General features: G+C 42.1%; 1 protein-coding gene across 2 annotated transcripts in view; it reads left to right on the top strand.

Moving 5' to 3' along the window:
* The window catches only part of SOS2 (SOS Ras/Rho guanine nucleotide exchange factor 2), a 75015-nt gene extending 63497 nt beyond the window's left edge, over positions 1-11518 (top strand). The window contains exons 19-23 of one of the 2 annotated variants that reach the window (XM_059723382.1): positions 1349-1465; positions 6259-6520; positions 7752-7793; positions 9023-9132; positions 10665-11518. In XM_059723382.1, the coding sequence (XP_059579365.1) occupies positions 1349-1465; positions 6259-6520; positions 7752-7793; positions 9023-9132; positions 10665-10715 (582 nt within the window). In that variant the 3' untranslated portion in view covers positions 10716-11518. Of the gene's footprint in view, positions 1-1348; positions 1466-6258; positions 6521-7751; positions 7794-9022; positions 9133-9714 lie in introns of both variants that reach the window. The other variant, XM_059723381.1, reaches the window with a different exon arrangement.
* The last annotated feature ends 3697 nt before the right edge of the window (positions 11519-15215 follow it).

The raw sequence follows: 15215 nt of genomic DNA, 5'->3' as shown, positions 1-15215 counted from the left end.
TTCCCAAATTGCAAAGGGTACTGATAGTTACCTAGTAGGATTTGTAGCTGACAGTTGTTTAGGTTAGCCAAAGATTAGAGAATCCTGAAGAATTTAAAGCAAGGTAGGTATATTGTCAACATGATGCCAAATGAAATCCCTTTGCAAACGTAAGATAATGCTCGTGGAGAGTAAGAACTTCAGATACCCATATGTGCCTTCTGGGGTTTTACATTAGTGAACAGCTCCGGGAGAAAAAAGACCTAAGCCAGCTTAGTAAGCACTTCTGCTCAGTTTACAGCAGCAGTCAAGAAGCAATAAAACACTAGGCTGCAAAAAGAATGAGATGGAGAAGAGATCTGAAAATGTATTAATGCATTAAAAATCTGTTTAATAATGGATCATGCACCCTCCCATGGAATACAGAGCCCAGTTTGAGCTGCCTCTAAAATGTACTGTATTGAAAACCAGTATTTGTAGCATGCTCTTGAATTCTCGAGGACAAGTCTAAGGAAAAAAAAATTCCAATTTAAAGTTACAGCGAGGAGAATGGCAATATTTTGAAACTAAGCCAAGAAAAGACAGAGGCATAGTTATTCTGTGCCCTTTGCACAAGTCAGATTTGTAAAAAAAAAAAAAAAAAAAAATGTGGGTTGAGAACTGGGGAACTGGGAGATCTAGGCGACAACGTTAAGTTTTGGTGTGAACTTAGCCACGACTCTATCCATTTTCCTTTTCTCTCATTCTCTTCACTGTGACTCCATTCTGTACCTGTCCCTCACACCCCCATGTTTGCAGTCCTGCCCTTCTCACCCCTCCTTCCCTTTCCTTTTCCCCCATTTAACTGATCCCCTTCTAAGTTAATTCTCTTACCAAAAGTCAGGGCACTAACAGGACATTTGCCACCATGTATTTCCTCTGCTGGGGTCTTCTGCCCCATCTGCCACAATGCACCTCTCTTTTCTGTTTGGTCTAGAAACTATTTGCGGCAAAGTTGTCTGATTGTGTGGTCACAGTGCCTAGCACAAAGGGGCCGCATTCTTGGCTGGCCCTTAGCTGCTATGGTTAAAAAAAATGATACTTAATAAGTACTCAGTAAAAGTGGTTTCAAGAATCTGGTTCCATTTTAAGCAACTCAGTTTGTTCAATTTAATTTTTTTTTCAGGCCCTTAATCTCTTGTTACCTTTAACATGCATGTTTCTTACATTGTTTCTATCGGGGCTTGTGTTGAATTTTTCCCGCTGTAAATTTGAGTGGCATAATAGTTAGATGGTAGCCAATGAAATATTGGGATTGCACTGAACAATTTTATACCTGCATGTCTGTGTGTATAGATTTGTTTACTGAAACTGGTTTACCTCATTTTAGAAGTTCTTTGAAAATCTCAACCCGATGGGCAATGCATCAGAAAAAGAATTTACAGATTACTTGTTCAACAAATCATTAGAAATTGAACCTCGGAACTGCAGACAGCCACCTAAATTTGTAAGTTCTAAGTTTGTTTTAAATCTGCTAATTACTTTAGTAACATCAGTAAATCCTGAAAACTTCCATTAGAATCACAGTTCTCCTTTTGCAGGTAGGTTTTCTTGGAAGACATCTGTTATTTAAAAACGGTTCTGTTGTTTTAGATGGTGTAATTTTAGGTACTAAAACCCTCTTGGCTTATTGATAGGCCAGTTGTATTTTGCAGTAAAAACTGGGAGTAGATAGTATTAAAACTGAAGTTGATATCATATCATTTTTCTCTTATCATATATTCTAAGAGGTAAGGATATTTTGGTGATGTCTTTTATTGGGCCAACTATATTATATAGTTGGGAGAGAGGTTTGACAAGCTTTCAGGCACAAAATACCCTTCTTCGGGTCTGGAACCTGAAAATGTATTAATGATGTGGACATTGGAGTCAGAAGCGAACCAGGCTGACCTGGACAGGCTCAGCAAGTGGGCAGACGAGAACCTGATGGTGTTTAACACTGAAAAATACAAAGTTCTCCACCTTGGGAGGAAAAACCTTCAGCATCCTTATAAGCTCGGCAATGCTACAGGCTGGCTAGCACTGTGGAAGAAAGAGACTTGGGGTCATCATTGACCACAAGATGAACATGAGACTGCAATGCGATGCTGCGGCTAGTAAAGTGACCAAAATGCTGGCTTGCATCCAGAGATGCTTCTCAAGCAAATCCTGGGACGTCATTCTCCCCTTATACGTGGCCTTGGTGAGGCCGCAGCTGGAGTACTGCGTCCAGTTTGGGGCTCCACAATTCAAAAAGGATGTGGAGAAGCTTGAGAGAGTCCAGAGAAGAGCCACGCGCGTGATCAGAGGTCAGGAAAACAGACCTTATGACGACAGGCTAAGAGCCATGGGGCTCTTTAGCCTGGAAAAGTGCAGGCTCAGGGGTGATCTGGTGGCCACCTATAAGTTTATCAGGGGTGACCACCAGTATCTGGGGGAACATTTGTTCACCAGAGCGCCCCAAGGGATGACGAGGTTGAATGGTTATAAACTCCTGCAAGACCGTTTCAGGCTGGACATAAGGAAGACTTTTTTTTACTGTCAGAGCCCCCAAGGTCTGGAACAGCCTGCCACCGGAGGTGGTTCAAGCGCCTACATTGAACACCTTCAAGAGTAAATTGGATGCTTATCTTGCTGGGACCCCAGCTGACTTCCTGCCCTTTGGGCGGGGGGCTGGACTCGATGATCTTCCGAGGTCCCTTCCAGCCCTAATGTCTATGAAATCTATGGGGGAGAAGCAGACAACTTGAGCTAAATAGTAGATGGAGCAACACACGTGCTTTTGTTTTATATGTAAATAGATCACTACCTACTGGTGTTCATGTGCATCTATCTTATTTTCTGTGGGAGTTTATTCCAGTGCATAGTGTTTATCTAGTTTTACTCAAATTGTTTCCATGATGGTGTTGGGTGCACTGGATGAGAGAGACTTTCTGTAACAGGCGTGTGTAGGGTCCACAGTTTGACCATTTCATTGTGGGGCAGCATGGATTGTGGTAATAGAGGAGATGCCTTTACAGGTTTTGCATCTGTTGTTAAGGCAGGCATGTGTCCCATTTTGATATTTGCTGATCAGAGGGGAGTGTGCTTCTGGTGAGTTGGGCCAGGTTTGGGGGTGGTTTGAAGGCTATATGGCTCATTACAGTCTAAATGCTACCTTGACCAATCTCCCTGTGCTCCGGAGGTAATAACCTCTTTCCTTCTCGGATGGTCTTGTTCTTCCACTGGTTACATTAGATGTTCTACTGCACTTCTTTTTTTCTTATAGGCACTCCGAATGAACATAAAAACTGCCATTTACTGGGTCAGACCATAGGTCCATCCTGCCTAGGCCCCTGTGTCACCCGGGCAGAGCGTGGATGCCGAAAGGGAGAGAGAACAGGGTGCAACCAGGGCTTTTTCCCCACTGTGCCTCCTACTCGCAGCCTCAAGCGTTTAAGGTCTAGGAAATTCTGATTTGGAGGCTGTATCCTTAACTCTCATGCTCAATAGCTGCTAATGCTCCTTTTCTCCGAGAATTTGACCAGCCCCTTTTTGAATCTGGGACTTCCACAATATCTGGTGGCCATGAGTTCCACCCTTCAGTGACACGCTGGGTGAAAATGAACTTTCCTTGGTTAGTTTTAAGCTTACTACCTACTCATTTCATTTTGTGACCCCTAGCTCCTCTATTGAGGGAGATAATAAATAAAAAATCCCTATCTACTTTCTCATCGCCATTTAGTATTTTGGTAAACCCTTATCATGTCCCCCCTCAAGTGTCTTTAAACTGAATAGGCTTGGCCTTATAAGAAAGCATACTACTGATCTTCCTTGTTGCCCTTCTCTGGACCTTTTCTAGCTATATTCTTTTTGGGGGGGAGGGGGTGGACAAGAACTAGGCAAAGTATTCAAGGTGTGGATGCACCATGGATTTAAAAAGGACATCACGGTACTTTGTTTTGTTTACAATTGCCATCATTTTATAGCTGTCCTCCATTCCTTGAAGCAGAATATTTTCATTTTTATGTGGAGTAATACACATGCGTTTGTGCTATCCACTTCTCCACATCTGAAGAAGAGTGCTTTGTGCCCGAAAGCTTGTCAAATGATTCGATGATTCTATCAATTTCTCAACCAACTATATAGTTTGTCCAATAAAAGATTTCACAAAAAACCCTTGCATCAAATCCTTTCCTGGACCATCATGGCTTCAATAACATTCCAGTCTTACTGCTATGTAATAACATGATTTAAATTGAAGGCACTGCAAAAAAATGGCATATGACTGAAGGGGGGAAAGCCCTTTGGAGCCAACGTTAGTTGCTGTATTTTACTTTGATCAAAGAAATATTTTCCTAAAACATAATTTCGCAGCTAAAGTTCTCTTTATTGTTTCAAGTATTTGCAAAAATCGAAATATACCATACAACCGAGTGAGGTACAGTCAGTCTTTTGTGAAACCAGATATTGTTACTATGTTAGTCGTTTAAAAGAAACAGCTGCCAGAGCGTGGAATGATTTTTATGCTGATATTTTGCCTGGTAGAGAACTTGCTGCTGTGTCATTGTTGCTTCTGTACCTCCTTGCAGTCGGAAATGTTTTTTGCACATCTTTGGAGTAAGAGGGCTGTAAAGCAGTTTAAATAATTTTTTTTCTCCTAGGAGTGAGTGTGCCGATGCTCCTGATCTAAAAGAGAATCAGAAAAGATCTTACAATCATTTTCTTCAGGAATCTGTCTGTTGTGTGAATGCTGATTATTCCGAATCAATGGGCACATTGACACAAGATGCTGAAGGTGCAGTAGCCTAATTCTACTGCGCATTAGCACGTCTGGCAAAAACCATGCTAATGCGCTAATCTGCAGTAGAATTGGTATACTGTCCGTTAGTGTCACGAAAAAGCGTGCGCCGGCACTACTGCACAGTAGTGCTGATTACGGCGCATTAAATTAGTACCTCTAATTATAGGTACTAAACTTAATGCGCTATAATTATGGCGTGTCAATAAACATGCAGATGTACCCAGTATGTTTTTCAAGTGAAAGATTCTTTCAGAACTAGCTGAGTGATCTGGGATGGCTGACACCAACGTAACGAGTAGTTTAAGAACACAGAGGATATCAATTAGTGATTGACACTCTTGGATCCATGCATGAAGAAGTTGCCACGATACATTTCTGTGGTACAAGCAATAGGAGCATATCATGCCATCTGTACCAGGAGATGTTTGTGACTGCCCCCAGTAGCCCAGACCTATCTTTTTCTAACTGATCTCTAAAACAGATGCCACGAGAATGCAGCTTTCAGTTCCGTAGCTTGTTCCGATCAATACTTGTGTCTGAAACTCCACTAATACATTTTCAGAATGATTGGAGAAGACTTCTTGAGCAGTGCAGAGTTTCATAATTCTGTTAAAAACAAAGCAAAGCAAAACCCCCTTAATTCTGTGCAACACTGCATCTGTCAAATCCTTCTTATTTTGTATAGCAATAGGTTATCCAGCAGTGGGGTGTTGAGGGCCAATGTGCCATGCATGGAAATGACCCACAATCCCTGGCACCTGCTTTGGGTTGGACATGGGTGGGTTTTTGGTTGGGTTTTTTTGCACATCAGACTCTCTAGGTGAGTTGCAGATAAAATAAAGCCCACATAGAAGACCCCCGTGGAGCTGTAGGGTTGTCACCAAGAGACATCTGGAGGAGAATGAACCAGGGATGATCCTAGCCTGAGCAGGGGGCTGGACTGCATGACCTCACATGGCCCCTTTCAGCCCTACTTTCCTGTGATCCTGTAACATCACGCACGAGGTCCAGGAGTCTAGCACTTGAGACAGACTCCAATGTAGAGCGTTGCTGTATAAGACTGAAAAATGTGGGTCAGAGAAGAGAGATGACACACACTGCAAAGTGTATGAAGTGTGCAAGCCTGAATCCTCTCACCTGTAGTGCCCCATTTGCAAAAGAAGTTTGTCTGTCTGAGCTGGACTATTCTGTCACTGAGTTCACTTTCCCTTACTCGCTTCTATTTGACCCTATTGTTAACATATTCCTCGATTACCACTCAAGGAGCTGCTAATATAATAAACCCTAAGGAGCAGGTGGTTATACATAGTGACAGATCATCTACATAGAGCCATTATAAAATCATCTAGATTAAATAAATACTGTTAGGATGCTGTATTTGGTTCCTTTTTGTAAATGTGGACTAGTGGCTTGGCATTTTTGCTGTTATTGTCAGTGTACAACTGTTTGCCCTGATTAATCACATTTCCTTTCTCTAGCCTAGAAAAACAACATACACTCTGAAGTCTCCTGGAATAAGGCCCAATACCGGCAGACATGGCTCCACCTCTGGCACCTTACGAGGCCATCCTACCCCACTTGAAAGGGAACCAAGTAAGATAAGTTTCAGTAGAATTACTGAAGCAGAGCATGAGTCAACAGTGTCTGCACCAACTTCTCCAAATACACCATCTACTCCACCGGTATCGGCTTCTTCAGAATTTAGTGTGTTTTTAGAACCTGATCTCAACAGCTCTTGTGGTATGTATGCAGTGCATTTTTATTGCTAATTCCACCCCGTTGTCTGCTGCTAAATTGTTTTTGTTTCTCACGCCACCTTTAAAAAAAAAATTGTGACATCAGTGGCTAGACTATCAAGCTCCTGTATCACCATTTGTACAGTTTGGGAACCCACAATCTGCTTAGAAAGGGAACAAAAGGATGTTACGACATGTGCCGTCATTTTTGCTGCTTAAACAGTCTTCCAAGTTCTTTTTCTAACGTGTGAGCAAGTCTCTCATCTTGGAAGAAAAGCTTGCGGTGCTGTTGGTTGGGGCAGTTGCAAGGTTCTGTGTCACGTTCGGGGGTGCAAGTGGCAGAAGAGTCTGCTGTGTCCCTTGGGTTCGGGTGAAAGGACAGCTAGGGTTTCATGTGGCTGCTGTGAAGGTCTCAAGCCTACAGGTGAGGAGTGACTTAAGGATATATCTGCACTGTAGGAGCAAAAAGCTCATTGTCACAGCTGGGGCAACAAACCCTGACCACCTGCTCTTGCTCTACATGCTTCAGCCCTGGAAGAGGAGACTGGGGGCACCTCTAGCACCATGCTCAAGTCTTGGCCTGCTGGTGTGCTCAAGAGCTGCATCTGGTGCGTCCCGAGGGTGTCCTCACCACCTCGCACCTGCTCAGTAGGAACAGGGCTCACTGCCCCAACAGCGAGACCCAACTCTGCTGCTGCAGCGTAGACATTCCCCAAAGATAAAGGAGTAGTTAATGTTCATGACCAAATGTCATTGGTAATGTCCTGAGTTTATGGCATTTAGTGTATCTTTGAGCTACAACCCCTTACTACTTTTTTAAAAACCAACACATTCTCAGCAATAAGTCAGATGTTCTAGCTTAAAAATACTTAGGTAATAGAAACCAAGGGCTTTTTTGTGGTATCTTTTGTTGGCCCAACTGTATAATTGAGAGAGATGTTGGACAAGCTTTTGGGCTTAAAGTGCCCTTTGGGGCTAAGAGAGAAACAGACACAGGCTAAGCCACGTAATGGAAAAAATGGGTAATGCTGAACTATATAAATGAAAGCAGTCGCATATGGAAAGGAGGGAGAAGGTGATAGAACTCAGCCGAGGTCAGCAATGAATTTCAGAAATAGCCAGATATATTTTAAAGATAAACTGGAGTCTGACACTGTTTTAGATCTTGTATAAACATATGAAGTGAGAGGTTTGAGTCCGAAAGTGCTCCTCTAACCCATTTTTCATTTTAATAGGTAGCAATAGCATCTTCGCACCTGTCTTTTTGCCGCAGTCAAGTGAGTATTCGAACTCCCAAGTATTTCATTATTGTTTTCTAAACCTGTCACAAGTGCCTGATAGTAATGACATTCTCTGTAAGAGAGGGATGAAAAATTAATAAGATACTGGTACATAGAAACTGTTTGCACATGTTGTAGGTAAACTATACAGTAGTATAATGCAGAAAAGTTAAAGGCTCCTCAGGTTAGTTCCCGACAGGTAATATGGATGCTTTCCTGTTTGGGATTTTCTGCAGCGCTAATCAGTAAGGCAAATTATACAGGTAAAGCAATTAGATAGGACAGTGACTAGTACTAAGATTTATTGCAAGTATTTGTTCTGCTATCAGGGAGGGAGAGGCACTGTCAATCCCACACGTAGCAATATGTTACTGTGCTGTTAATAATCAGAGTCTGAAATGCAGCTGGGAAAATGCTTCTAGCTACGGTCAACTTCCTTTCTACTTCCTCATTAATACTACCAGTTCCCTTTTTCCATTGCAATACAGAGTCCCAAATGGGGAACAGAGCATACATCAGATTTCTTTCCATTTATCTGCAACATGCAGATGGGTGAACAAACAAAAGTTACAGCAAGAGCTAACATTAGATTTAAATGCGAAACATTTCATCTTTTTCCTGAATCTTTTTAAATGACCCTTTCTCCTCAAACAGGAAAAGGCCTGGAAACGTTTAGAAAATGAAAGGTGGGGTGGTGGGAATCACATGTACCGTTTTGTCTATAGCGTTTTTGTGTTGAGAGAGCACAGCCCTACTACTGTTATATTCCATAAGCAACCCTGTAAATCCCAAATGTGAACCTGTAATTAGTTGTTGGCCGAAAAAGCATACGATTCAGATTGATATTCAGTTTAAACGTATCCAAAATATAGGCACCACCACCTATCTCCACTTGAACAGCAAATACTTCGTGATATATATATAGAAGCTTGCAAATGAAACGATGTTGGTGCGCTCGCTATATTCCTTCTTTTATCTAGGCTCCATCTTTCAACATTGCTGATTACCTGCTGATGACTATATTCTGTTCTTCAGATAAAGTCTCCTTTGTCAAATAGAACGTATGATTATAAAAAGTGGATGGTGAAATAATTTCCTTCAGCTGCAATGAACAGTTCGTGATGCCACTGAGCACAAAGATTGTTTGTTAGCTTGTGTCTAGCTTGCTTTGAGTGTGCTTTCTTCACCGCTTTGTGCCGTGCCTGAAACTGTCTTCATCCCTGCAGAATCTTTCTTCAGTTCGTGGAGTAGTTTACATAAGCTCAGTGATGAATTTCTGGTTCCTCCTCCACTTCCACCACGCAAAAAGTTTGATCAGGACACTTTGAACTCTAAGGTATTTTTTCCCTATTGAAATCATCTTGATAGCAAACCTACCGATAAAAATACTGGGTCGCAAAACAACTGTATTGATTAAGTTAACCCAGACACATTTTTTAGATGCAGTATAACAATCTTAATTATTCTGTTAATCTTCAGTCACTGCAGATGCTCACCCTTGTTAGTCCCACTTCTTAGCACAAAGTTGTAATAGATCTTGGGTCACTTCATTACAATTTTAAAATACTGCAGGACTACTCAGAATATGTAATATTTTGGACTGAGATAAAACAGCAAAATACCCTTTGATGTACTTAAAAGCAAAATACTGGTGAGCAAACTATGTTTGGACACACTTATGAGTTTTGTCTGTGTACACGTGGGAGACTTTTTAATCTAGAGAGAAACCTTTACCATTAAGCTAGTAATAATTAAATAATAAAATAATCTAGCAGTCAGTGCTGTCAGACTGTCACGGTTTTATCTTACAAACCAGTGACTTCACTCTAAACTGTCGCTTCGTTTGCATCTGTTAGAACTGGTTCTGGATAAGAAATCTGAAGGCTAGTTGTAATCTTTTTTGCTTTGTACATTTTAGGGAGGCTCAAAATCTGATGACGATCCTCCTGCCATTCCACCTAGGCAGCCTCCCCCTCCAAAGATACAGCCTCGAGTTCCCGCTTACAATAGTTCATTTGACCAACCGTTGCACAGCCCCCCGCCGCCACCTCCCCGGGACCCGCTTCCTGACACCCCTCCACCAGTGCCGCTTCGGCCTCCGGAGCACTTCATAAACTGTCCCTTCAATCTTCAGCCACCGCCAGGAGGACGCTTCCACAGAGACCCAGACTGGTTGAGGGAAGCCAGCACGTGCCCAAACTCTCCAAACACTCCTCCAAGCACACCCTCTCCCAGAATACTGCGCCGTTGCTATGTGCTCAGCTCAAGCCACAACAGCCTCAGCCATCCTCCTGCTCCCCCAGTCCCACCGCGGCAGAACTCAAGCCCTCAGTTACCAAAACTGCCACCAAAGACTTACAAAAGGGAGATTTCCCATCCTCCTTTGCACAGACTGTCTTTGCTAGAAAATGCAGAAACTCCTCAATGACCTTAGCCATATTAGTCATTGACACTGGAATAGTATTTGTAAAGTTCCTTTTTTTTTATTTATTCAGAAAGGCAGTGTATTTTAGTACTTTCAGAAATAATGCTCTTATAAAATTGCTACTGATCAAAATAAAGAAATAAATAAAACCAAAACCAAAAGAGGTTAAATTGGAAAAGTAAGAATACGCACTCTAGCCTGTGTCTGCTCCTCTACAGCCTTACCCTCAGGTGGTCAGTAGCATTGCCTTGCCTCAGATTCTCAGTGCCGACAGTTATGCCAGTATAAAGAGTATATATTTTGCACTGTAAACGACACTAAAAGAATTGAAAACTGACATCAGTTCATTGCACTGAGCCAAAAAGGTGCGTTTGTGAAATTTTTCAAATTTGAGCACTAGTGGCCTTTTTTTTATTTTTCCTTCTTTTTTTTTTCCTCAAAAGAACAGTGGACTTGCTGCCCAAGCAGAGGATGTACAGTGTTACTGGTTTTAAACCTCACCTTGTCACTTCGTGCGAGCATGGAGGTTTGTGAACGACAGCTACTGTTCTCAGATTTTTTGACGCGGTGTCTTAAGTTCCATTGATTTGCTGCTGAAGATGTAAAAAAAGAAAAAGAAAAAATGAATTGAGTATTGAAATGGAGATCTCAAAATGCACTATTACTTTGACAAAGTGTAAGCAAGGACTACCTAACTCAGTTAACTGAGAGAATCCCTAGTATTTAGCATGCATCTTGTTCAGATGTGCCTTTTTGTTTTGGCAGGCAAAGGTGTCTTAAGCTAAAAAATAAAGTTGCCTACTGTTTTGGAGAACAAAGCTATATGCCATGTATGTACAGTTGTTTATATTGTATATTTACAGATCATGCTAATCTGTATAAATTTAAGTAACTCAAGGCCTATAATACAGTCTGCTACTCTTGCATTCTTTTACATTCAGAAGCGTTTCCTACGGCCTAGGAACACAGTCTTGCCTTCCAAACCTAATAATGTTCTTTAGATCTCCCTTTACTTAATTATAAATACCCTTCTGGAAATTGGTAGCATTTAAACCAGCAAACACATAAAGCTTTATTAAACTTTTTAAACTGAGAAGTGATCGGAACTTTCCTTTGCCAGTTGAACTACTTGTTGTTTGAACTGGTGTGAGAGTGAATCTGTTTAACTGGTAGTACTGTAGCAGCATTTGTAAAGTGGCCAAAAGCCACATTTTATTTACTGGTCTGTGGCCTTTTACTGTGCTTTGTATCAGAGTTCTTAACAGGATTAATAAATCACCCCAGTCTTAATTTTTAAGAGATTGATCATGTGTGTTCCTTGCAAGGCTGGGGAGGAGGGAAAGCAACGGTGTCTGTGCACTCTGCAAAATTCCCGTATTCTTACATTCTTTCATGCCAGTTCTGCTAAGACGAACGAATGAGTTGCTGTCCTAGATGCAACTAATTGGTCCAGTGCTGTGGGAGAATTACAAGTGTTAAAGCCTACCCATCTGGCAACCCAGTAGAAGTTTTACTCTCTTCCACCAGAGATGTGATGACAGTTCACACGTGCTATTTCTGGCTCTTCCTTCAGATTTGGGAAAGGGCACTATGACAGGGGTTTTACAGCTCAGCTGTCCAGGTTAAAGTTTCTATCCACCTGTATTCATTAGATGAGGTAAGTGACTACCACCATCAAAGGTATTTACATGAGGACAGGAGGGATGCTACTGTTTCCCTTCCTGTCCTGGAAGGGGTCCTGACTTCTTTTTAGGTAGGAGGTGGGTATCTTACCAGTCTGTCCTGTGTAGTAAAGACTACAATTCTTTCTATCCTTTGCTGCTTCCTTCCGTGCTCCCCTCTCCGAGACGTAGAGAAATGTGATAGATTCTACCCGAGAAACATCAGCCGTGCAGCCTGCACTCAGGAGAGAAAAATAACATCTAGAAAACCAACTCCGCTGACAGCTTACCTGCAAAAAACGACTTAGACTATGAATCTGGCTTGGATCACCTTCCATTTCAAAGATTTTTGCCCCCACAATAGTAGTAGAAAACATAGTCCCCCTAGACAATGAAGAAGAGTAGCTCTTCCAGACTTTTACCATCAGGTTAAAGATGTCCAGGTAGTTTGTCAAGCACTACCACCACCACAGTGGCTTGTATGAAGGGAGGGGAGGTGGGAGGAAAAAGCCCCTAGGTACCCAGAAGGCTTCCAAGGAAACATAAGGGAAAGAGCTCAAAATAGGCCTGCCGAGCAAATTACTAAATCACGACAAATAGTTCTGTAGGTCAGCAAGACTCCAAAGGGCACCCACAAGTCTAAATTGAGCCATTTCTCCCTTACTTTGCAGCGTAACATGCTGTGTCTCTCTTTCTTTTGGGTCCTGGTGTCCTACTTCCCATCCAACAGAACTACCAAGGTGACATGACAGAAAGGAAAACTGCAGAATTTCTTTTTCAGGTTGTGCTCGCTGCTAATTCAGGCTATGCTTGGATTTTGTAATTTTTTTTTTTTGGTATCCTAGACTTGCATCTTCCTGGCCTTCTACTAATGATTCAGGCAGGTGAGAGAGATTCACAGGAAAATTAAAGAATAATTGATTGAAGTTAATATCTTCAGAGTTCATAATTTGATCATGGTAAGGTCAATAGGACCCATTGGCCACGTCCAGATGAGCGTGGACATGTGGTTCCCTGGGGACAAGTAGCAGCGGCACACCTTGCACTGCTGCTGCTTGTCCCCAGGGAATGACCCTGCCAGGCATGCAGCAAGTTACCGTGGGTGGGGTAGGAGAGGCTGAGGCCAGCGCTGGGTTGGCCCCAGCAGCCTTCCCTGGGGTCCAGGGGGCCCCCTGGGGCTGCAGCAGTGGCGATTCTGCCCCACAGAGCCTGACCAGCAGCCACGGTGTGGCTCCGGGCGGCCCGGCTCTGCTTTTGAGTGGCGCACGCTGCCTATGCATGCACTGCTCTGCTTTTTTTTCCCCCGGGGGAAAAAAACCATGGAGTACCACACACAGAGGCAGCGCTCCTTTGCAGCGTGGTGCACATCTAAATGTGGTGCCACGGATGTGTTTGCGTCACCCCATGCCGCGCAGCCGCGCTCGTCTGGACACAATCGTTATGTTCAAATAGCTTCACTTCCTATAGAGCACAGGCCACTTAAGCTGACCCAAAACCTCCTCTCTGAGCCATAGCAAACCTTTTACAAAGACATCCCTCCAGCCTTGCCTCATGGAGAATCCAGCACACATCTCTTTAAGTTGTTCCAATGATTAGTTGCTATTACACATTGCATTTTGCTTAGTGTTTAAACTTATCTAGCTTCAGCTTCCAGCCTTTTTTTTTCTTTTCCCTGCTAAATTAAAGACCGTCCTACTCTCAGAAATTAGATTTCTCACTAAGGTTAATTACAAGCTGATCAAGTCATGTCTTAACCTTCTTTAATTCAAGGGTTGTACCTCTTTATTATCTCAGTCTAAGAAATGTTTTCTTTATTTAGTTCTGTGTCTGCTGACCTTTCAGAGATTTGAAAGACGCTTTCTGGTTAATTAGGTGGGAGAGATTTAGCTCAGTGTGTTAAGCTCTTCAAGGTCTATGTGCTCAGCAGGCAGTCCTTTGATTGGGATTACCAGATTGAGCAGCCTGGGAAATGAAATTAGGAAATAATACAATTTTTCATTTTTAACAGGTTTCTATTAAGAAAATATCACCAAAAACCCATTAATTTTAATAGGGATTACTTCTAACTTGCTCTTCATTAAAGCAACAGTCAAGACATTTTAATCGACTCGTCCTTTTGTAGAGGGTCAGGAAAAGAAAGTAAGTAACACTGCAGGCAATTTATAGGTTTCTCAATGCGTCTTAATCCTACAGTCTTCTTGTATGAATGTTACCAAATAATGAAGGAAAAAGGATTACAAGACTTGTCTATTCCAGGCCTTGGGGGAAACTAGAGAGTTTCCCTCAGTGCTCTGGAGAAAATATCACAGAGCCAATGTGAAGTGGAGTACACTTCCCACTCAGTTTATTAATCCAGATTTAAGGAGTGGAACAGTTGACATACAGGACTATTTCACAGTTTATCCACAAACAGTTAGTAATATTTTCAGGACATTAATTCTGATTTGCCTATAGTGCTTGCTGTTAGGAAAAAATCTTTTTAAATTTTAGGAATACATACAGATGAGATATTCAGCAAATGTGGAGGTTTGAATTCCAGTATCAATATGTTTATAATATTCTAACCCGTTTATAAAATAATACTGATATTCTGCATAGTTTTATATCTTGATACAGCAATTGGTTTAAAGTTACGTTGGTTTATAGTTTAGCATGGGCACGATGGTTAGGAATGGGCTTAACTGCACTTCTAAGTGCTTTGCTCAATCACGGCCTTATAAAGCTTTCAGCTTGCATTAAGATTCAAAGAGGATGTACATCTGCAAGATAGCTAGTGTTATAAAACAGTGCATGTGTAGAAGCTAATTTTCAAATGATACATAATTTTGAGACTTATTAACTTGAAAACTTGACAAGTAGTTGGGCACAGAGTGTTTCATTTACTTTTAAACTTGGTGGGGGGGGGGAAAAAAAAGGGTGAGTGCTTCTGGACAGCTTGATAATGCTAGGCTTCGCTTGAAAGAGAATTAAATATGCAAACCTGGGCAGGGGGGGGAAATGTTTAATGGAAATGATGACACACAAGGAAACATCAAGCCTGCAGTGTTAAGTCATCATTAAAGTGGTTGAGTGTTTCCATAAAAGAATTTCATTGGCATAAGGGACAGGAAGAGGAGGACTCTTGCTAGCTAAGCAGCTGGTGGGAGTTGTCATGCTCTAAGGACCTAGTAAAGTACTCCCAAAATGACTCCTACTTGGGTTGAGAAGGCCAGTTAGGAAATCCAGCTGGGCCTGCGAGTCGTGTTCATCTTTGCAGAAATAGGCAGCTGTGAGTCTGCAAATATGCAAATCGCAGGAAGATTCAGAAGAGGAAAACTTTAACTTCTGGGGGCC

Source organism: Alligator mississippiensis, chromosome 2 (genome assembly GCF_030867095.1).
Source record: "Alligator mississippiensis isolate rAllMis1 chromosome 2, rAllMis1, whole genome shotgun sequence".
Taxonomy (NCBI): domain Eukaryota; kingdom Metazoa; phylum Chordata; order Crocodylia; family Alligatoridae; genus Alligator; species Alligator mississippiensis.
This window is presented reverse-complemented; position numbering and strand designations above follow the sequence as displayed.